The following is a 23,687-nucleotide window of genomic DNA, read 5'->3' as shown; positions in this document are numbered from 1 at the left end:
TAGAGCAGAAATGAATGTCTAATAATTGAAAGCATCATGGACCCTATTATGGTTTATTGCCTTATTCTAGGGGTCGGATGAGCACACTGTAAAGAATGTGGCACTAAATTTATTAGCATGGTTATCATCTTTCAGACAAGACATAAAACTGAGGGGACCCACTTCTTCCATCCCATGGCACCTTCTACAAGAAGAGTCGAGTTATCCTGGCACAGATCCAGATCCTACTATCTGATGACTTACATTTGCTTTGTAGTATGCCTGGGAGACATTATAGGGTCTTCCTCTTTGAAACTCGGTCACTACCCTAAAAATGGCCAAAATGGGCTCCTGCAAAGGGATGGGGGGGAGAAACTCTCACATCCCAGCATGTGGATCAAGTGAACAGAATGAGGAGTGTGGTCTGAAGTAGGAAGCTGAGCTAGATCATCAAGTGTTCCTAGTTTGTTACTAAATAGGTTCCTGACCCACCCAACCACAACTGTCCATTTATATATATATATATATATATATATATATATATATATATATATATATATACACACACACACACACACATACATATATGTATATGTATGTATATATATATGTATGTATATATGTATATATTTCTTTTTTTTTTCTTTTTAAATCCCAGATTGGGAATTGGCTGCTCCAATGCTATACAAATTCTAGTTTTTCTGAGCTCCACACACTGCATCCTCTCCCTCAAAAAGAAGTACAGGTTTATGGGGTGCCTCTGTGGCTCAAGTCAGTTGAGCGTCCGACTTCGGCTCAGGTCATGATCTCACAGTTTGTGAGTTTAAGCCCCACGTCGGACTCTGTGCTTATAGCTAGGAGCCTGGATCCTGCTTCAGATTCTGTGTCTCCCTCTCTCTCTGCCCCTTCCCCATTCATGCTCTGTCTCTCTCTGTCTCTCAAAAATTAAAAAAAAAAAATCGTTAAAAAAAATTAAAAAGAAGTACAAGTTTTATTTTTTTGACTTATCCTTGTCACCTTTAGACTTAATTCCAGGACATTTCTCTAGAAGATTTAAAAGAAAGAAAATTACTCATGCAACATTGTGCAAATCATTTTGTCTCTAATTTCCACTTCTTCACCTCTAAAATAGAAATCATTTGAAATCTGCCCTGCCTTTCTTTGAAAATTAATGAGGATCAGAGAAAATGATGTATGCAAAAGTGCTTTTTTTTTTTTTTCATTTTAAAGCACTCTGTGAAATGAAGTTCTTATCAAGTAACAATGGGTGTAAATTTTTGTTGGATATAAATATATCCACAGGAGTTTACTGTTTCTTTCTTGTGGAACTCCACTAAAAGGAAAGTAAAGAATTTAAAAGGTGTGAACATACAAGGACAAAGAACAAGAAAAAAAGACAATAGCAATTGAGTGATTTTAGTAAGTTTTTTAGGAGATGGAAAGCAAACAAGGAAGAGTGGACATGACAGCATAATGGAAGCTTCAAACTGAGTTACAAACTCCTCAGAGGACCAAGGCAGAAGACGGGTGTCACAGTGCGCTGCAGAGCTGAACTGAGGGAGACGGAGTCAAAGTTTGTGTACAAAACAGCCTGAACCCTCATGTCTTTTCTCCCAGCCTGTGAAGTCATTTGTGGTTGGTTAAAGATGGCCGCAAGTTAGCTGACACTTCTCTCATCGGGAGGTAGGGATCCCCCCCTCCTTGAATCTGCTTTGACCAATTGAATATGGTAGGAGTGGCACTGTATAGGTTTTCAGGCCCAGCCTTAAGAAACTGGGAGATTTGACTTTCTTTATCTTGGAACACTTGCTCTTGAAACCCAACCTCTGTGCTCTCAGAAGCTTAAGACGCTTAAGCTTAAGAGACTATTTGAAACTAAGCTTTCAGCTATAACCAGCATCTACTGGCAGCCATGTGAGTGAGTCATTCTCACTCACAGGTGCTATCTGACTGTAACAGCATGAGAAACCTCTACCCACGTAAGAACCACTTAGCTGAGTTCAGTCAACTCACAGAACCATAAAAGGTAGTAATAAGAAGAAGAAATTAAGCCACTTAGTTTTTCATGCAACAATAGACAAGTAGAACACCAGGTCACACCAGGCAACCATAACCTCATCTGCCCTAACTTGAACACTGAAAAAGGTCTATTCTTTCAAACCAGAAATCCTTGAATTTCAAGACCATCAGGCCAACTAAAGACAGAAGTGAGGCATGGAGGGGCGTCTGGGTGGCTCAGTCGGTTGAGCGTCAGACTTCGGCTCAGGTCATGATCTCACGGTTTGTGAGTTCGAGCAGACGTTGGGCTTTGCACTGACAGTGCAAAGCCTGCTTTGGATTCTCTCTCTCCCTCTCTTCTCCCCCTCACTGCTCACATGCTCTCTCTCTCTCTCTCTCAAAACGTTATAATAAAAAATAAATAAACGTTAAAAAAAAAAAAAGAAATGAGGTAGAGCTAATAAATGAAAGTCTTCATTCTGAACAAAGAGTTCACCCAGCCTTTTTCTTTCACCCTCATAAAAGACTAGTAGCTTCCCCCCCCCAAAAAAATGTATAGTGGATTCTTCTCTCCGGAAACATAATGGCCCCAGAAAAAAGATAATTAAATATTGACATTTGGGAACTTCCCCAATTAAAAGGTTGCCTCACCACCAGATTAGCTTGCAGAGAAGGATACCAGTTTAATAACCTTCCTGTACATAGATCTTCCCAACTGGCTTATTTGGAGCTCTTAAATGTAACATACCACTAAGAATCATCAATATCTTAGGAAAGCCAGAAATTAATACACACACACACACACCTAAGAGAGCCAGAGTTAGAGACAGTAAAGAGAATAGGAAGTGGGAAAACTGACAAGAAAAAAAATTACATCCATGAAACAAAACATTATTTTATTTTTTTAAGTAGGCTGTACACCAAATGTGGGGCTCAAACTCATGACCCCAAAATCAAGAGTCATATGCTCTACCAACTGAGCCAACCAGGCACCCCAGAATATTACTTTAAAACAGAGGGAAGGACAACAAGCAGAGACTCTTTAGAAACAACAACAGACATGACTGACCAAATTTAAAATTCATGAAAAGATATATTATTTTACTATGCTGTAAAACAGACTACCATAAACTTAGTGGCTTAAAACAACACATATTTATTATCTCACACTTTCTGTGGATCAGGAGTCTGAGCACAGCTTAGCTGGGTCTCCTGTTCACGGTCTCACAAGGCAATAATCCATGTATCAGCCGGGACTGGGTTCTCACCAGAAGCTAGAGTGGGGAAAGATCCACTTCTAAACTCCTTCAAGTTGTCACAAAATTCATGTCCTTGCAGCTGTAGATTCTTGGCAGCTTGCTTCTACAGAGCTAGCAATGGAGAGAGGGTCCCTAGCAAGATGGGAACTACACTTTTATGCAATCACATTCACATGATGATCACATGCATCCTAGCCCCTGTGTCACATTCATTCCATTTATTAGAAATTTTTCCAGGTCCCAGCCACACTAAAGAGAAGGGTATCATGCAAAGAATACCAGGAAGTGGTATCCTTGGGAGAATCACTTAACACATCATAGAGACCACTTACAAATCTGCTACAGAAGCGTTGTGATATTGCTTTCAAGAAATCATTAAAAAATGAAAATCTATGGAAATATCAATGTGTTGTGAACCTGAACAGGCCAATATAACATTGTATGACAATTATACTTCAGTAATTTTTTAAAGCTATGGAAATAGAAGTGAAAACATAAAAACCTAAGAAGAATGGACTAGGAGGTCTAATATCTGACTAATAAGATCTCTAAAAGGAGAGATTAGAGTAAAACTGTGGAGAAAAAAAATTTTGAAAGAAATAATATAAGAAGATGAGGTCCCAGAACTAAAGGGCATGATTCTACAGATTAAAGGGTCCATTGAGTGCCTATCAAACTTAATAAGAAATCCAACATCATTGTGAGTTTTAAGAACAAAAGAGATGAAGGTCCTAACGGTTTCCAGAGAGAAAAATTAGAATTCCATTGAACTTCTTAACAGCAATCAGAACATAGAACATAATAGAAGAATACCTTAAAAATTCTGAGGGCTTTACAATTCTATGCTTATCTGCTCTATAAGTGAGGAGAACCTAGAGACATTCTAAGATGTATAAGGACTCAGAGAGGTTTCAAATGAAGAACAACCAGTTCACACTGAAGCAGGTAAGTAGAAAGTCCTGAAAGTGGGTCTTCAGTGAACAAAATGGAAGGGGACTATTTGAACACCTAAAAATCAATATATAGATATATTTTTTAAAAATGGCATATATAAAAAAAGGCTGTGTGTGTGCATATATATATTTGAATATGTATATATGTATATATATTTATATATATTTAAATATATATGTATTAAATATATATGTATATATATTTTACATATATATGTACATATATACATATATATGTACATATATATGTATATATATGTATATATAAATATATATGTATATATATGTATATATAAATATATATGTATATATATTTAAAGCTAAATGGAAAAAATGTCAAACAGCTGACTCCAGGATCAGTTGAACAAGAAAGGAAACATAAATTCAGCAGTAAATAGTAATTGATGATCATAATAGTGGAAACTCTGATTATGGATGAAAGCTAAATTTGTGGGGCAATTATATTAGTGGTGTAGAGTGAGTGAAATGGAGTAGGAACAAGCTGTGTTCTTTATCATAACACAATGTTGGCAGACAATATGTAAAATTAAAAGTAAGAAGTGGAAAGATGGATGCAATGGCAGAAGAAATAGACATTTTCAACAGTTGACTGAGAAATGAGACTGAAGGGAGTCAAGTAGAAGAGCTGGGATAAGAGACTGATAACTTTTCATGATAAGCCTTTGAGTACCGTTTCCTTTCACCCCTGTATTCATGAATTAATTTGATGTGGCATCTTGCTCTCTTGGCACCTGTTCCAGTATCCTTCTGGGTTGTCTCCTATACTATAGAGCACAGAAAGCTAAACCCTTGCACTTCTCAAACACTCATGAAGTTAATTAATTTTTATAATTTGCCCAGGTTCCAATGAGCAGATATACCACACTGGATCTGCAGGTTTAAGCAACCACCCTTAGCCAGCAACCATTCATAGGAACTCATAACTTCTGTGGAGCATGGAGAGGGTGTCATCTGGTTCTCAGGCAGCTGGGTTGCAGTTTCCTCTGGAATGTGGACAAACTCAGTGACTTGCTTTTGACAAATAGGAAAAGTGAAAGTAAAGGTCTGTGGCTTTGGAGGCTAAGTCATAAAAGGTACCGTGGCTTCTTCCTTGCTCTCTCTTGGATTACTCACTCTGGAGGAAGTTACCATGTTTTGAAGACAGGTCCACCTTGTGAGGAGCTGAGGACTCCAGCCAACAGCCAGGTAAGTGAACTGTGTTGGAAGTGGGTTCTCTAACCTGTCAAGTCTTTAGAGGACTGAAACCCCTGTGACATCTTGCCTGCATACTCCTGAGACATTTAGAGCCAGAACCACCCAGTTTCATCATTCCCAGATCCCTATCAGAAAATACATGAGATAATAAATCTTCTTTTAAGCCCCTGAGTTTTGGCATAATTTGTTACAGAGCCATCTCTGACAAATACAAGTTGATTCATAGGTTGGCCTAACTTCCAGCATAGCTCGATTCAGTAAGAAAAATTCTTTCATTAAGATACTTGGTCCATCTTTTGGCTCTGCTTTTCTGTGTTCAGATGCTTAACTCTTCAAACACTTTCATCCATATACCCGAGACTGTCAGGCCGATGACTGTCAGGAGATTTTGGTCTACCAGCTTATGATTCTAGAGGAGGGAAAAAAAATCCTTTCTCCCAGCCTCTGTATTCATATCTGAAGGAAGATTCTTATGGGCTCAGTTTGACTTTCAAGCCCATTTTTAAAACCCACCATTGGGGCGCCTGGGTGGCGCAGTTGGTTAAGCGTCCGACTTCAGCCAGGTCACGATCTCGTGGTCCGTGAGTTCGAGCCCCACGTCGGGCTCTGGGCTGATGGCTCGGAGCCTGGAGCCTGTTTCCGATTCTGTGTCTCCCTCTCTCTCTACCCCTCCCCCGTTCATGCTCTGTCTCTCTGTCTCAAAAATAAATAAACATTGAAAAAAAATTAAAAAAAAAAAAAGAGAAGCCCCTTTCTCTTTAAAAAAAAAAAAAAAAAACCACCATGGTGGCCAAATGAAATGAATATTCTGATTTTCCAGTATGGTCTTATGTCACCCCTATGCCTGCAGAAGGAATAGGAATAAAACACACAATGATAAGCCTCAAAGGCACCACAAGGAATGAGGGAAGGGTAGCTCCAAACAAAAAGATTTAGGGAGAAAAAAAATGCAAGAAGTAAAAAATAATAGATATCATCCCAAATATAACCTCTGCTGTCATTGTGGTGTCATAATAAACTTCTACCTTCCAAATGTCAGCATTGGCACTTGTGGAATGGATTGTCCTGAAAGGAAGTGAAGCTCATTTCTAATGGACTCTTGATGCATTGTTTAATGAGAAATACACAGGATAGAGAAAGTGGTTTCAGCCATACACATAGAAGACAGTAGGATTGTTTTGTGAGTTTCAGTATCAAAACCTTGTTTTTATTATAATGGGGAACAGGGAAAATGAGAATAGTTACCTCAAATACCTTGAAATATCCAATGATTTTAGCCACCTTCCCAGTGAATTTGTTGGTGCAATAGGAGGAAATGGATACTGGTAATCCTCTACTTGCTGATCACCATCAAGATCATAGGAAGAGGGTTAGACCTGCCTTACCTCAGGTCTTTAATCTTTTACCACTTGAACTGTCTGGAAACAGTATAGAGTTAGGGATGTACACTTTGGTGATAAAACTATAGAAATATGCAAAGAAGAATTTACTATAAAAGTTGAAGGTGTGATTATTATTGTCATGTGGGAAAGGGTTAAAATTGAGGTGGGACATAAGGAGAGCCTCTGGAGAGGCTGGGAAAGAAATCTATTTCTTAATCTAATGGTAGTTATAAGGATGTTTGCCTGACAACAGTTCTTTGCTGTAGGTTTTGAAATCAGGATGTGTCAGTCCTGCAACTTTGGTTTTCTTTTCCAAGATGGTTTTGGCTATTTTGGGTCCCTTGCGTTTTCATATAAATTTTAGGATTAGCTCGTCCATTTCTGCAAAGAAACCAGTTCGGATTTTGATAGGGATTGTATTCAGTTTGCATTAGAATTCTAATCCATGAACACAGAATGTCTTTCCATTTATTTTGGTTTTCTTTAATTGCTTTAAACAATGTCTTATAATTTTCAATGTACAAGTCTTGCACTTCCTTAGTTAAGTTTATTCCTTTGTTAAATTTATTCCTATTTTCCTCTTTTTGATGCTATAGCAAAGGAATTAGTTTCTTAATTTCATTTTCAGTTTTTCTCATTACTGGTATATAGAATACAATTAATTTTTTGTATATCGATCCTGTGTCCAGCAATCTTGATAAACTCATTTATTAAGTTCTTGCTGTGGTCTGAATGGTTGTATCCACCCCAAAACTCATATTTTTAAGTCCTACCCCCTAACGTGATGATATTTGGAGGTGGGACCTTTGGGGTGTCCTTAAGTCATGAGGGTGAAATCCTCACAAATAGGATCAGTGTCTTACAAAAGAGGCTTCAGAGAGATCTCTAGCCCTTTCACCATGTAAAGTTATGAAAAGATGTCTGGGACCCAGAAGCATTGACTTTACCTGACAACGCTGGCACTCTGATCCCAGACTTTTGGCCTCCAAACTGTGAAAAATAACTGTGTTTTCATAAGCCACCCAGTCAGTGATATTTTGTTACAGTAGCCTGAATGGACTAAGATAGCTCTAATATTTCTTTTGCGGATTCCTTTGGGTTTCTATATATAAGATCTTGTCATCTGAACATACAAGTAGTTTTAAGTAATAATATAACGGGGTAACTCTTCAAATCGGTCTCTCTCCTGCTCCCCAGGATTCGCTGTTGTCAGTGTTTGATGTTTCTTTGTTTAGTGACTTTTATGAATTAATTCAGTAAAGTCTGTATTTTTTGTTGTGTCTTGCCACTGAAGTCTCTGCTTGGTTAGTTTCGTGGTCAGTGAATGGTTGAACAGTGATTTCCTTAAACACTTGGAACCGATAAATCTATCAGTCTTTGCCAGTGGGTTCTGTATAAATGTTGGGGCACAGCATCAATATTTAGACAGGCAGTAGACAACTGACTTCTCGCTTATGCAGAGCCTCATGATCATCCTGACATAAGAGTCTACAGTCTCTTTGCATTCTTCCTGAGCATGTAGAAAGCCCTGGGCTTGTACACAACTCCACACCTGCCTTTGGCCTTCCAGACTCCCAGTACTGTGTTGGAGCTTTTCAAAGGTCGAAGGAAATCTCATTCCCTCCGTTAAGCTTTTTGTTCAGCCTTCTGTTTGCCCAAGTGCTATCCTCTACCTCAAGCAGCCACAAAAATAATCAATTGCCTCTAATTGTTTTCAACAAAGCCTTTCACACTGGGCAGCTTCCAGTCAGGTCAAATAAAGATAGCCTTGCAAGTGGGGTGTCCAGGACCTGACAGACAAGTCAAATAATGACAGTTCTCTGGGGATTCAGCTTTGAAAGAACTCCAATCCCATTCTACCCCCCTCCAGTGGCTGCTCCACTGCTGGTTTTCACAATAATTGCAGACTCTTGGTTTTTAAGTCTTCTATGAAACTGGAGAGGAAGGATGAGAACAGGGCAAATTACAATGTCATAGTGTTCACTGCTCTTACAGAGATTCATCCTTCTTTCTAAAATAAATGTCCCCCAGACTGCCGCAGGCCTGAAGTTAATTTTCAAAGTTCTAAAAAGTTGATTCTGGTTATTTTTGCCAGTTTTTCATTGGTTTTATGGAGGAGAGAATTTTCAGAGCTCCTCACTACATTTTTGCTGATATCCTACCATGTACTTTTTTTTAAATCTAGAATGCATTTCTGTATCCAGTCCATTACCCTGTTCAGATGTTGCCTCTTAGAGGTGGGTGTGGCTTTTCTGAGGACACTGTCTCCTTGGTAATTGCTGCCATCTTTCCCCTCCAAGTCCAAGGAGCCCATAACAAAAAGAGAACTGGCAAAGAGCCTTTAAGTGCTTTGGAGCTAGGGCTCCTGATGATGTCAACTGCAACCTCAGGGTAATCATAGTCATTAAATGTGAATAATTAAGAGTTGGATCTATTTGCAGAGTGCTGTGTTCCGTCCTTAAAAGAATAAACTGATATAAGTTGAGAATATCACAATTTTGCACAGTGTTTAAGGGCACACGTGTTGCAGTGAAACCCTACGAGTTCACTGCCTCCTAGTAGTGTATGTAATGGTATACATACAATATATGAAGATTGTGGGGAACAACTCAAAAAGAATTCTTAGCACAGTGTCTGGCCTAAGCACTCCATACGTAGTTTCCGGGGTTTTCATCACCATTGTCAGGGCACCAATACCTAGTAGAAATCCTGTACTGTATGTCCAAGTAGGAAGGGACCTCAGAAATCTACTTCAATTGCATACCCAGGACAAGAACTCACTTTACCTCACATCCCTACTAAGTGACATCTAGCATGTGTTTTCATACTTCCAAGCACAGGGAGTTCACCATCTTAAAGGCAGCTCATTGCATTGATGAATTACTCTCATTATTATCTTCCTTCTAGTGAGCCCCAAATCTCTTTTCCATTTTTCCCTTGAACACCTCAAAATAAAGCCATTATCATTTCTGCACGGCAACTCTTCCATTACTGAAAACAAAGCCCTTTCCAACTCTTGTTTCTAGCTCTGGGGAAGAGGCTGGTATTTTCCATTGCATACCAACTTTCCCCCCACCTCTAACTGCCATGGCCTGAGGTGTCCTACTGAAATTATAAAAGTCTAGGTGGAAGAACTAAATTTCCTTTGGGATCGCAAGAGATCCAATGATCTCCTTTCTACCTTCCTTCCTATGACAAGTGAGCCCCTGTTCATCCTACCCTGTAAACACTACCAGTTAAACACACACACACACACACACACACACACACACACACACACACACAGAAGAGTTTCAATTTATTGGTTGCTCTTTGGGAAAGGTTATATAGAACATAATTGGGATCGAAATCAAATTCTAGTTTCAAATTCATAAAACTTTGCTTTAAACCAAATTAATTTTTATGAGACCATCCAATCCCCTCTCCTCCTCAAACATAGCAAAGTAATTCAGCCATAGTCCATATAATCCTCTGTTGTTTTTAAAAGATTGAAGCGCACACTATACATAATGCAGTTGATATTAAATATCTTGAGAATGACAAATCAATAGAACTACCTCCACTCTTAAGCACTGACTGGTCATTTATACATGTTCTGCACATACATTTTTCATTTTAGATCTTCTCCCTTAAAAGGACTTCTGAACTATTCATTATTATCAGCTATTTGCATACACACATCATAAGTCTTCCAAAATAACATTTAAAATCTTTCTTAATATTGCTTTAGAAATGTTAACCTTTAAGGAATATTCAATTAAAAAACAAAAACAAAAACACAAAAGCTCAGGTCCTGACTCTGTTGCACATGTTCAGATGTGTCAAGATTTTATTGTTTCCCTCTGACCTGATAAAAAAAAAAAACCTCTAACAACATACAATGTGTCAGTTTCATCTTTGCTTAACTCAGAGAAAAGTCAAATAAAGGAGAAAAAAAATGCTCGAAATCACAGTGACCAAAGGATTTGAATTAATAATTACATTAAATAACCATAACTTTTTGTTTAAGTATTCACATTCCACACAGTGGAAATTATCTTTTCCTCCAGATTTTTTACTTGTATTTGTAACTTTGAAGAATTACAATAACAAAAAAAAAAAACAAAAAACAAAAAAACAACTTACAGACTTGCAGGACGTGTGTTTCTCTCTTTTAATGCCAAGCACAAAGCGTACATCATAAAATTCATATTTGGTGTTTGGCATTATTTGAATAGGAAAGATTGAGATCACAAATATCTTGCCATAAAAAAATACTCTACTATAGTAATGAAAAAAACATATTTCTTCGTCGGTGACTCCAATACAATATGTAACAGATATGGCACTTTCAATAAATGTTGGAAGACATACCATACTTTGCTAGTCTTAATATAGGCACAGTCAGAAAAGCAGACATCTCCCTCTTTGGCCAACACTGGTTTTTTTCAGGGTAGTTATGCTGCTGATTATCCCAGTGAAGTTAATTTTGAGGAAATTCTCTTTACTTAAGCCAAATCCGACTTACATGCAAGACCGTGGTACAAGCTACTAAAAGAAAATTGCTGCTGCCAACTTAAGTCATCTCTTTTTAACAAAATTGCATGCTTGTGGCAGAGTTAAAACAACCAGAGAAATTCAGTGTCTGCCGATTCTGAATGTCATTTTTCCTCTGTCGTGTGGTTTTTACATGTTCAGCTCCTTCCCCTTTCTTTTCCTCTCCCCCGCCCTCAAAATTCTGGCTTAGTATTTGTGTGCTTAATTAAATCCATTCTGTGCTTTATTGCTGGAGGATGTGGAAGATAGAAGGTTTTAGGGCAGGGGCATACAGTGTATACGAAATGCACAGCCCGTGTGTTTGAACAAATTTGCCTGGTGTGGAATCATCAGTAGTGAGTTTAAAAGTTTCAAAATCAGACCCAATATTTTGAGCGTTCAAGATTAACTTCTGCCTCAAAGTATGGTTCCCACTTAGTTGTCAGATGGGAGAGTGCTGCACCAAAAAAATAAAATAAAATACTACAAGCCTCTTTAGTGCAATGCTGGAGCTTCGCTGGGCAAATAAAATGCTAGTCAATGGTTCCCAAATTACACATGACTTGGCTAATGGGGATGAGATGGTACAAGGCAAAACAAGTGTTTGGGGGGTGGGGATGGGTTTACATAGAAAACCTCAGGCTTGAAGAGAACAGGTTAGCCAAATCCAAACCGTAGTTAAGGTCTACCCACCCTGTACTTCGGCCATTAGATAATCCCTACCCAGGTTTAATCAGAGGAGGGGTCTACTAGTATGTTCTGAATGGTTCCAATGTTAGACGAATCCCACCACCAGTAGAGACATGGCTAATGCACCACCCAAACGCTCTTTCTTAATTGGGGTTTCGCATTAGACCCCGAGAAAGCAAAGGAAGAAGAGGAGGACACATCCCTTCTATCTCCTCCCGGGCATTAAATTACTCCTTAGCCAGAGGCAGTCTCCTTTATTTCCTTCTTTTCCTCTGCTCTCCAGCTCAATCTCCTACCAATGGCTAAAACATAAAGACCCAAAATCTACGTCTAGCTAAAATGGAGCAGGCCCTAAACTCTCCCCTCTTACCTTGGTTCTTCACTGCCAGGTACACTTAGCAGAAGCAAAATCTTTAGAATACAGGGTTGTGGCTCTCAGAAGCATTATACAGAAATAATGGACTGGGAAAGAGGTGATTACCACCAAGCAAAAGGAAAGATACTAGGACCTTCTGCTTATGAGGCATTTGTTTTCTTCCTATCCCTGCACTGGCGGGGATGGCGGCGGGGGGTGGGGGGTTGCTGGTCTGAGCTCCATCTGCCGTCCACCTGAGAGGGGCGAAGGGGGAGGATTTGTCTTGGTTCAGCTCACTCGGTTCTGAAAATAGGAGTGGTCAATATTTATGTTTTAAGTTTGGTGTTGGGTTACAGCCAATTTCAGCAGATCATGGTGACGGCCACGGTCAATGAGGATTTGGCAATTCCATTTCTCCTCCGTTCACTTGGTTTTGGTTAAATAGCAGGAAAAGACTTGCTGAAGCCTGGGGTTGCCCTGTGTTCGGGGAGTGGCCTTTCAAGACCCTGCACATCTCCCTGAACTTTGCTGTGCCCAACTGGTCCTCCCCCTCAATCCCTCCCTTCTCTCACTCCTATGTCCTTCTTGCCCATGTACACACCAGCCTCTCCGAGTCCGAAGAGTCTTCTCCAAATGAGAAACATTTGCATCTATGGTCAAGTGAGCTCATTTAGAGCCCTTAGCAGATAGGGGATTAGATTGAAACTGTCACTGAGAGCCTAAGAAGGGATGGGCTGTGGAAGGGAAGCATGCACAGGTGGGAACACCTTTGCCGAGTATAATGCAGCACTACAACAGGTCTCTTGCGGTCAGAGTAGCCTCTTCTGTTAACATTCATTCCGGAGGGGGATTCTGGCCCCCAGGGAGGGAGGGCACATGTAATACACAGGCAGAACCAGACCACAGCCCTGCCCCTCTTCATGTGCCTTCCCTGGTGTGGGCTTTCTGGGCCATCCCCATGGAAACGGAAAGGCTTACACACTAGGAAGTGCCCTCCTCTGGTGTCTGCAAACACCCACAGACACCCATGCACACTCACGCACACTAACTACGCACTAGCAGGCTCCTGTCAGAAGGCAGCTGGTGGTTCTTCTTGCCTGTAGGTTTAAAGCCAAGTGAGAATCGGGTGGTTTTAGGTCTGGCTCTGGGCCCGCCTGGGGCTGCATCCCGAGGACAGGCTGGGTGTGCCCAGCTTAATCCAGATCGATGGATATGCATCGACACTGCTTGACTCGAGTGACCCTCTTCTTCTTGGTGGGTGGCTGCAGTTCGGGGCAGTTGAGGGTGACCATCATGGTGGTGAATTTCTTGGGCTTGCAGAAAGAGCAGGACTGAAAGGAGCCCTCCTCCTTCCGGATGTGCCTGGGGATGTAGAAGGAGTTGCACTGGCCATAGCAGAAGCGGTTGATGATGGTGCGGCTGTTGCAGCCCTCCTCGTGGATGGTCTGCTTCAGCGGCTGGGTTTTGCACCAGTCCCGCTTCAGGTATTTGCGCTCAGTCACATGCAGGGCCTCCTGGCTGGACTCCAGCACCTCCTCGCCGGGCATGGCGGTGCCTCGTCCTTGGCCGCGCCCCCGGTTCCTGGAGCCGGGCTGCTGGGGAGACTGAGTCTGCTCTGAGTCATTGTGCTGGGCCTTGTCTGGCGGGGGGATGGCACCCTGGGACCCCTTCTTTTTCCCTTCAGCGGTGGGCAGCAGGGTCCCCAACAGGAGAAGCAGGGCTCCCACAGTGTAGGCCGTGCGGCTCATGCTAGAGGAGGGAGGCACAGAGAGGGGAGACACAACAAACAGACAAGTCAGTTAGAAAATTATTAGCAGCTAACATTTTATCAGGCACTGGTTTTGTCTGTCTTTTTTTGTTGTTGTTTTGTTTGTTTTGCTTTTGAGAGAGAGAGAGAGAGAGCGCGCGCGCGAGAGCGTGTGAGCAGGGGAGGGGCAGAGAGAGAGGGAGACACAGAACCCGAAGCAGGCTCCAGGCTCTGAGCTGTTGGCACAGAGCCCGACGCAGGGCTCGAACCCACAAACTGTGAGATGGTGACCCGAGCCAAAGTCGGACACTGAACCGACTGAGCCACCCAGGCGCCCCTTTCAGGCACTTGTTAAACACTTTATGTAAAATACTTCATTTCCTTTTCACAGTATCTCTGTGAATCAGGTACTGTTACTCTCATCACCCACCAGGCCACCAAGCCATGAAGTAGCTTGCCCCAGGTCACCAGTGAATATGCCAAGGTTTGAGCTCAGTCAGGGCCTGCCTCTTCATGGCATGTACTGCCACTGGAATTCCTTCCTGGTTGCTGACACCAGTCACATCTGACTTTGTATTATGGTCACTTAATTGTATTCGTTCTTGTACGATACCGAGTGAACTTTGCATCTCTTTGGGCAAACCAATTTTCTATTTTGTTTTATGGCAAGACCAATCAACCTCATTGCCCAGGTTTCCTCTGTCAGGAAAGGCTTCTAGTCTCTTCTCTTGGCCTAGCCTGAGCGCTTCCTGAGTTGCACCTTGTTCAATTGGTTAGATACTTAGGAGATGTTCACTGATAGCAGGCATTGCAAGGAGACCCATGAAGAAGACTGGAAAGCACCTGACAGAGGGAGAATAATTAACAGGAAGAAGGCTGGATGAAAAGTCAAAACTGAGTTTCAGGTCAAAGTGCTAGGGCAACAACTTGCTGTCTAACCTTGAGAAAAATCACTTTACTTCTCCATAAATGACTTCATTTAAGCACAGGTACAAACACCTCATCTCCCCAGACAGGGTGGCTCACATCAAATTTGATATACAAGTAAAAGCAATTTGAGAACCAACCAAAGATATGGCAGTATTGCAGACAGAACAAATTACCTTATCAGAAAGGTCACATAACTCATAAGACCCCTTGAGCTCTCATTTATTCTCATTTTTAATCTGGCACAGATATTTATTATATCATTCTCTATATCATGATATACACTTTTCTACTTTTAAATGGTGAAATAGGTCATTTATGTGTGTGTTTGTGTAAAATTTAGAATATAGAAAATGGGCACAAGGAAATAGGTCTGTGCAAATATTTACATTAATAAATGCCATACACATGTAGAATAAATGAATGATAGTGAATTTTTGTGGATGGGCCTTAGACATGGGTCATAAAGGGTAATGAACAATGACAAAAAAATTAAGTAAGTTGGGGAGGCAGAGGGAAAACAGACCAAAAAAAAAACACAAAAAAACAAAAAATAACAGGACAGGAAAGCAAGGATGGGGAGAGAAAAAAATGGAGTGAGGAATGTAAACCAGAGAAAGGAGGGCTGTTCTAGAGGCAGAGTATTGAGAGCAGGTAGAACAGAGGAGGAAGGGGAGGAGCTGAAGCGTATTTTTAAAGACAGTGCAAGCATCAGACTATTAAGATTCTCCTGATACGGTGCCTCTCAGAAACCTCAATGTGTAGACACTCATCCAGGGTGCTGTTAAATGCAGATTCTAATTCAGTAGGTCTGCCTTTCTAACAAGCTTTGAGTAGCCTATAGCACTCGTACCTTTGGAACACAGAGTTATTAAAATGTGGAAGGATTTTCTTTTCAAAAAGTACAATTTCAAATTCACAGCCTCTCTCTCAGGTCATCATACCAAATCAGACCTGAACCTTGAGGCTTCCCCTTCCCCCTGCCCCTACGCGCAGCATGATTCTGAACCTAAGGGCATAGCTGTGAAGTACCCATCTCCCTGCTCTATTCTGTATACTGGTGTTAACACATAATAACGCTAAGTGCAATTTAATAGTAACCTTACACTCCCCAAGTAACCTTACAGTTACCCTAAGGAACTATACAAGTTGTATGATTAACTAAAGCAATTACCTTTCAAAGACAAAGACAGTGTGGAATCTACATTCTCTAAGCAATAGTCCCAAGACCATGCAACCCCAAGGATAATGTCAAATTAACATAATTAAACATTAAATTTAAAATATCCTTAAATGGCATCATTTTCCCAACATTAACCTAGTACTTTTGGGCAAGTTCAAATTTGGAACAGATAATGTGACATTTAGCTCCTGTTCTTTGACTGTTGACTCCCTGGCTTTTGTCAGTTTATGTTACAACATCCCTGTTCTTTAAACAGAGCCTTCTTTTTTTTTTGCCTCAACAACAACAAAAAATTAATTTCCTTGTTTTGTCTTTAAAAAAATCACTCATGAGAAAAGTCCAGTTATAAAACAGTGTTGATTTTCTCCAGAGACCAGGATAACTTGAGCCATGGCAAATATATTATGAATTTGAGAAGCTTTTACAAGTTTCTGCTATGTATTCAACTGGGGGTCGGGATCTAAACTAAAATTCAGTCTCTGCCCATTTCAAAGAGGAACGCGTGAGACAGTCCTCGGCCTACACCCATAGTCTCCCCTCATCCCTACTAAAAATGGCCCCCAGGACAATTCGGCCCTCCCAGGGCGAGACCCTCAGAGCCCAACATCACAGAGGCCAATCCAAACCTGGGAATGTACATTGTCTGCATGTGACAGTTCATGTCATAAGGCTGCCCCCCGCCCCCTGCCACACACACACACATCTGTCCAAAAAATGCAATTTCCTTTCTCCAGACCAACATAGCACTCTTTTTATACTCAACTTTTCCTTCCTGGCATTTTCACGTCTGTCATTAAATAAATACCTAGTCCAAGAGTCATGAGGCCTTATTCATCACCTTATTCTCAGTGCCTGGCACAGAGTAGGTGCTCTTTTGTTAAATGAATGCTTGTTATAGACCACACTGACTTACACAGTCTCTGTTCTTTTCATTTTAAAATGACTTCCTTCACATGTGCCAGTGAGCAGCTGAGCCAAATACGACCTTCTTTATTTCTGACTTGCCGTATAGCAAACTCCCTCTAGCCTTAATATTTGTCTTCCTTTTTCTAGGAAAACTCCAGATACCCACTGCTTTTTACCTGGTCCCGTGCAGAATGCTGTGGGTTTTATATTCTAACTGAAGCTACTGTACTCGCTATGGCAGAAACTGACAATGAAGTAAGAGGTAAATTCAAAATCAGTCAACTGTGGCTTTTGGTTTTAATTTGGACAGTCTTCCTGTTCCTTTGGGAGCGTGTGAACCCCATAGTCAAAGCGGTCTAGAGTGGCAGGCCGTTTTTCTTGGTTTTGGGTTTTTTTTAAGAAAAATAAATTTTTCTTAAAATAAGATTTATTACGTGTGGAAAATGTTATAGAATGGCTTTTCTTTCTTTTTTTTTTAAATCCTACTTTTTAAAAGATCTTTAGCACTTACTGTGAGGCTTTAGACTCTTTAAACCTGATAACTAGTTATTTGGAGAAAAGTAAAATCCAACTTCAGGAATTTCAATCAACACAGACCTCAGCTTTAGGAACAGCAGTGCCCTGAAGCAGTGCTCTGCATATTCCACATGAGTAAGAGTTAGAAGGATGAGAACTCTAATAGTACTAGGACCAGGGTTCTATCAAGTCACTGTGGCCAATCACCCCATGTCTTCCACGCACACACCCCAGACTGGTCATGATTATGCAGTGAAGGAAAAGGAACTGCTTTGTCTTGCAATCCCAATCGTATTACCACCAAATAATTTGCACTTTGTAAATATCACAGACATGGAGGAAATCAAGAAGATGTAAATTTCTTGAGGACAATTCTTTTCCACATCAATACCTAGCAGAGTGCCCCATTATCAAAAATCAATCCAAATTCTAACCAAGATTCAGTTTCCTAGGATCTACCACTCATGCCCAACTGTGAGCTGCAAACATTTTTGGCAATTTGCACTCATGAAATGACCCACTCACATCATTACAGTAAAGCTGCATCTTGTGGTACACAGTGCATCCCGACACCCACAAAGACCTCCCTTTATTCTCACTGCAGGCAGCATTCTTCTTTTTAAACCCTGCCTCCACTTCGCCTTAATGCATTTCTGCTTCTCCAACTAGTATTTTCATGATGAGCTTTCTCCTACAACTGTTCTTCATCAGCAAGACCCACCCACCCTTACCTTTTTTTTTTTTTTTTCCATTACTACTGTCCTCCCCTCCAATCCATCTGTCCCAGAGCACATGATACTCTCAGAGCAGGTCTTCTCTAGCTGATGCTTTCCTTCAGGTTTCCCTTAGAGATCAAGGGAAAACATCTGCACGCAGGAGAAGCCATATCAACCACCTCTGTCCTGTGTAGGTCACGGTGATTTATTCCAATCTTCACAAGGCTCTAAGATCACAATCATCTAACTCTAGGGAATCAGAAATAAAAATGCTCTGTGTGACCTGTTTACAATGGTCTGTGTCTTTAGGAAAGTTTAGGCCAACTTTTGGGCACTCTCCTTGCTGTGTTTCTCATTTTCACTAACCTACCTGCTTATAATCCATTAAATGGAGTCCTGAGTGGGAATTACACTGAGTTCACAATAGTCAGCAACCCAGATGTCTATGCCTGGACATCCGATCAATTCCTCCTGATGAATTCAGTTTTAGAAAAACATTCAACAGGCATGACATCAAATTATTCTCCCAGTAGGAGAAAATAATGAAAGTGACAGCGAATGCAGGCCAGATTTTAGAATAATGTCTTCCTTCTTCTCAGCACTAAATCTTTGAGAAGGGCAAAGGTTATTTTTAATTTGACCTTTAATTTTTTTTTTAATTTTTTTTTCAACTTTTATTTATTTTTGGGACAGAGGGAGACAGAGCATGAACGGGGGAGGGGCAGAGAGAGAGGGAGACACAGAATCGGAAACAGGCTCCAGGCTCTGAGCCATCAGCCCAGAGCCCGACGCAGGGCTCGAACTCACGGACCGCGAGATCGTGACCTGGCTGAAGTCGGACGCTTAACCGACTGCGCCACCCAGGCGCCCCTGACCTTTAATTTTTAAAAAGACAGCTTTTAGAAGTTAAGTAGAGAATTTTGTAAGCATGCACTGGGTTGATTTTTTTTTTTTTTTCAGACAAGTGAAACCAAGAAGATAGGAGCTACTTGCTGGCAAATTAGTAGAACATAAAGGCTCATGTTGTATGTGTTGCAAGACCCTAACCACAACCTCTCTATTCAGAAGACCAGCCAAGCTAAGCCAGACTGTGGCCCACATTTCAGCGGACATGAGGGACACCACCAGGTAGTTAAGTATCTCAGAAACTCTCTGCTCATTGGAGGAATTTTTGTTGAAGTGAATGCTTATATATAATTTTTGAGGTCAACATGAAACAAGTTAGAAAGTAATCAATGTTCACTGAGGAGCATTACTGAGAGACAGCCGGTTTATAGGTTTTTGATTGTGGTGCAAGATGTGCACTCGTTCCCGTGTGAGTGGGATTTGGGATTTAATTTCAGAACCACTTTGGAATATATCTGGTGCCATATAATGTTACTAACTTCCCCCAATATCATCATTACTAATAAGAGCTATCTATATTTTGAACCCTTAGTACACACGGCCTTGTGCTAAATTCTGACCGTATTTTAGAATTTCTTCTACATAGAAGATGCTCATAGTAGAGCATGAGGTGGATAATATTGTCTTCCTTTTATCAGTCAGGGAATCCAGAAGAGTTAGAAGTCTGTTCAGGGTCACACAGCTACTCAGTTGGAGACCCAGGGTTTGACACCAGTCCTCCCTAAGCCCCCAAACATGTCTTTAACCACTGTTCTAGGGGCACTCTGCACAGTATTTAACAAGGGACAGATGGACTTGTTTCTAACACAAGTCAGTTTGAAGAATATTGTAAGTCAAATAATTATCTAGTTTGTATCTTCATGTTCACATGTGAAGGAAAAAACTTCTGTTGTCCCAGGAATTACTGTTGTGCTTTGCATTTCTAAGAGCATATGTTAAAACTGAAGAAAATTCCTTGCAGATGTAAGACATGTCTGGTAACACTTGCCTGATCGGTCCTTTCAGTTGGATGCCATAGCGACTTGCCCTACCCACCCCACCCCCACTTCTCTTTACATAAAAGGGCTGGGTTTTCCTATCTGTCCTTAACTTCTACTCTAGGACATGCTCCACAGCTTTGCTGTTGACAAGCATTTCTTGGTAAAGGGTTCTGTGGTGTAAAATTTCTTAGCCTTCTACCACTTGTAATACATAAATATTAAGACGGAGGGCTTCAGTTTAGAAGACAAGCAGGCAGCGCTCATTCAAAGATGCGGGGACATAGTAGGTCCCTGTCTTCTCTGTGTAACTGTTCAGATAAAGACTGTGTTAGCCAAGTAGGATTTCCTATAGATCGTGGGTTACCAAAACATTTTCGTTCAAAATGGACTTTTAAGAAAATAGGAAACCTGTGAAATTACAAAGGTTACAAAAGACTTTAATTCCTACAATGACCTGAGGGTTAAACACACACACACACACACACACACACACACACACACACACACACACACCATAACTACGTTCTAAAGAATGTTTCAATAATTCGTTAATACTAACAATTGAAGGGTGCAATTTATTCAGTGATAGCCATCAAATCACCTCCTGTTGCAGACATGGGTGTACCAGGGAGATGAGACTAGTTTCTTAAGAAAGATCTTAAGTTGCTTTGAAATGTTGCTTTGAAATGTTGCTTTGAAATGTTCATCTCTTCAAGTCTCTCAGTGTCCCCCCACCACCTCCAAAAAAAAAAAAAAAAAAAAGAAAGAAAAAAAAAAAAGAAAAAATTAGAGAAGAAAAGGAAGGAGTGTGGGGCTGGAAAGCCCAGGGGTGAAAGAAGACTCCTTACCCTGTGATTGGGGTTATCTTAACCTCTTCTCTGCTATTTATTTAACTTGTGTGTACAGCCAGAAGGAAGCCACTACTCTGGGGTCCCTGGACAGCTTAAATCCCCGTGACCCACTTAACACAATAGATTGTTTTAATCAACTCGTGTCCTGGCACCATCTCCAAGGGGAACATAAACAGACGCGCGCACCGCTCGGATCTGCTTTTTCCAGCAGGAGATCCAATTACCTGCCAGTGGTCGTCTCTCTGCCCTTGTAGCCTTTAAAGAGAGATTTTAACCCCTAACGTCTAAAAGAGTTGGGACTCAAAGTCGACAGAGGAGAAGGCGACAGCCAGATTCTACCCTGGGACCCATTCAGGCCAGCTCTGGGAGCGCGGGAAAGGCTTCACTGCAAAAACTTGGTCACCTCCTGTCTGCCCCCTGCCTCGCCCAGGGACCGTGGCCAGGGCCCGCCGCGGGGAAACACCAGGCTGGGGCGCTCCCAAGGTGCAGCCGGGACCCGAAGACAATGCCAAGCCAGAGCGGTGGCGCTTCCGTTCTTCCCAAACCTTAAGTCTACAAACAGCTCTGGCCGGCAAGGTGACAGTACCTCTGCCCCTCCGCCCCGGGTCTTGCAAGGGAGTCAGCAAAACGGCGACAGGGAACGGGGAACACCTGGGCATCTGAGCCGCCAGTCCCGCATCGTCCGTGGCTAACGAGACGCAGTGGGGCGAGGCGGGGCACTCTAGAACACAAATTAAGGGGAACGGGACCCTGCGGGTTAGTTCTGCCTGGCTGGCTCCTGGACGTTCGCGGTTCAGCCAAGGGGCGCGCAAGGCGCGGAGAATCCTAGAAGAGGGCACCGAGCGCCCACGCGTGCGTGGCCAGCAAGTGGATGTGTGTGGTGTGTGCGGTATGAGCACCGCGGGCTCTCTGTACTCCGCGTCCCGGATCGCGCACGGCACTGAAGCTGTCCCGTTACCCGACGCTCGGGTTTCCGCCGCGGCGGAACTTGGCGGAACTCTACCCTTGCCTGAGTCTCCATCTCACCTTGAGGATGCGCCCATGGACGCACGGCTGGATTCTTCGGATCCTCCAGCCCACCGCAGGCTCACTCCCGGCACTCGGACGGGAGCCCCCAGACGTCCCGAGCCCCAGCTCCCCGCCTCAGACACAGGGCGGCTCGCCCCATCGTCTTAGTGCGGCTCGCCCCATCGTCTGCGGCCAAGCTGCAGGTCCCCATCGCTCCCCACCACTCCCGCCCACTAGCCCTCCGCTCCCGCGAGGCGCCCACCCGGACTCCGCGCTTTCGAGGTGAGGGCACGGCTGGCAGGCGCACCAGGAGCGCGTTAGCGGGGCTCGGGGAGGTGGAAATGGGATGCGGGGCCGTAGCTCTCGCTGTTGTCATCCTCCTTCCCAGCCTCACCCTGAGGACCTTGCAAGGTGAGGTCACGGCAGCCACGACTTTGGCAGGAAGGACCCCGGTTTTTCGGCATTATTCACCCTAGGTACCGGGGCCTCGGTCTGCGCGCACGGAGGGCTACCGCGCGTCTGCACCGAGTTGGACGCGGGAGTCTCTTGCAGGGGACCCCTCTGCACGCCTCCCCCCATACGCACACATCTCACATACACAAACTCACACTCACACCCTGACGGGCACCTTCGCACTCACCTGTCAGTGCGGCGGGTCTTTCGGGCCTGCGCTCTCGACGCGGGGCGCGGTGTGCGGCCGCGGCCCGAGCCGCCCCGGCTTGGCGCGGGGTCAGCCGGACAGAGAGTAGGGCTCTCGCTGCACACTTGGTCTCCCGGTCCGCGGAAGGCGCACCGAGTGCGGGGCATCGCGCCGTCTCCCGTTTAAATGCCGGCGGCCGTGCGCGGCGCCCAGGGCCGCGCCTCTCCATTGGCCAGGCGCCGCCGCCGCCGCCGGACCCGCTATCCGCCCCCTTTCCCGGTACTGCCCCCGCCCCCTGCACCCCTCCTGCCTCCCCGCGGGGTCCCCTCTCCGCCTGCCTCGCCTCTTTGTCTGCTCCCCCCGCCCGGGCCGGCTGGGAGAGGTCACCCCAGGGAACCGCGCCTGGAATGCACAGCAAATCACATTTTCCGCTCCCGTTGGAGGGGGAAGCGCGGGAGGAAATCCCCCCGGCTCCCGGCCCCTCAGTCCTCCTCCGACCCAGGCCTGGGCTTTTCCTCTCTCCAGTCCCGCTTCGCCTGCATCGGCCCCGCAATGCGCTCGGTCGCAGAGGCTGTCCCGGGAAGAGCAAGATCTCCGTGGGACCTCGACAGATTAGGCGATTCTTTCCCCGTGGCCGGAGCGGGAACGCAGGATGCTCTGGTTGAGCGGTCGCAGCGGCTCCGGCGCGGCTCGGCCCGAGGCCCCCAACTTCGAGGGCGCTGACCCCCGCGCCCCCGTTAACCCCGGCGGGCTCGCCGGCCCGCCGGCAGGAGCCTGTGTCTCCAATACGACACCCTCCTCTCCTCACCCGCCGCCGGTTCTTTCAGCTCAGATGCTGCCGGCCTCAGCCGAGAGTGTACAGAAGGGAGTAACGGAGGGGAGAATAAACCGAAAAGGACCCTCAGAAGTCAAGGTTTCCATTTCCAAGCCATCTTTAAAAGGGAGAGAACAATAGCTACGA

General features: G+C 43.4%; 1 protein-coding gene across 1 annotated transcript; it reads right to left on the bottom strand.

Moving 5' to 3' along the window:
- Positions 1–10,067: 10,067 nt before the first annotated feature.
- On the bottom strand, positions 10,068–22,896 carry GREM1 (gremlin 1, DAN family BMP antagonist). Its single transcript, XM_011283085.4, has 2 exons — positions 22,727–22,896; positions 10,068–14,095 (listed from the first exon to the last, which is right to left on the bottom strand). The coding sequence occupies exons 1-2, from the start codon at positions 22,891–22,893 to the stop codon at positions 13,540–13,542; spliced, it is 723 nt and encodes a 240-aa protein (XP_011281387.2). The 5' UTR covers positions 22,894–22,896; the 3' UTR covers positions 10,068–13,539.
- Between the last annotated feature and the right edge of the window lie 791 nt (positions 22,897–23,687).

The sequence above is a fragment of the Felis catus genome, chromosome B3 (genome assembly GCF_018350175.1).
Source record: "Felis catus isolate Fca126 chromosome B3, F.catus_Fca126_mat1.0, whole genome shotgun sequence".
Classification (NCBI taxonomy): domain Eukaryota; kingdom Metazoa; phylum Chordata; class Mammalia; order Carnivora; family Felidae; genus Felis; species Felis catus.
Note: the sequence above shows the minus strand (reverse complement) of the source record. Positions and strands in the feature narration are given on the sequence as shown.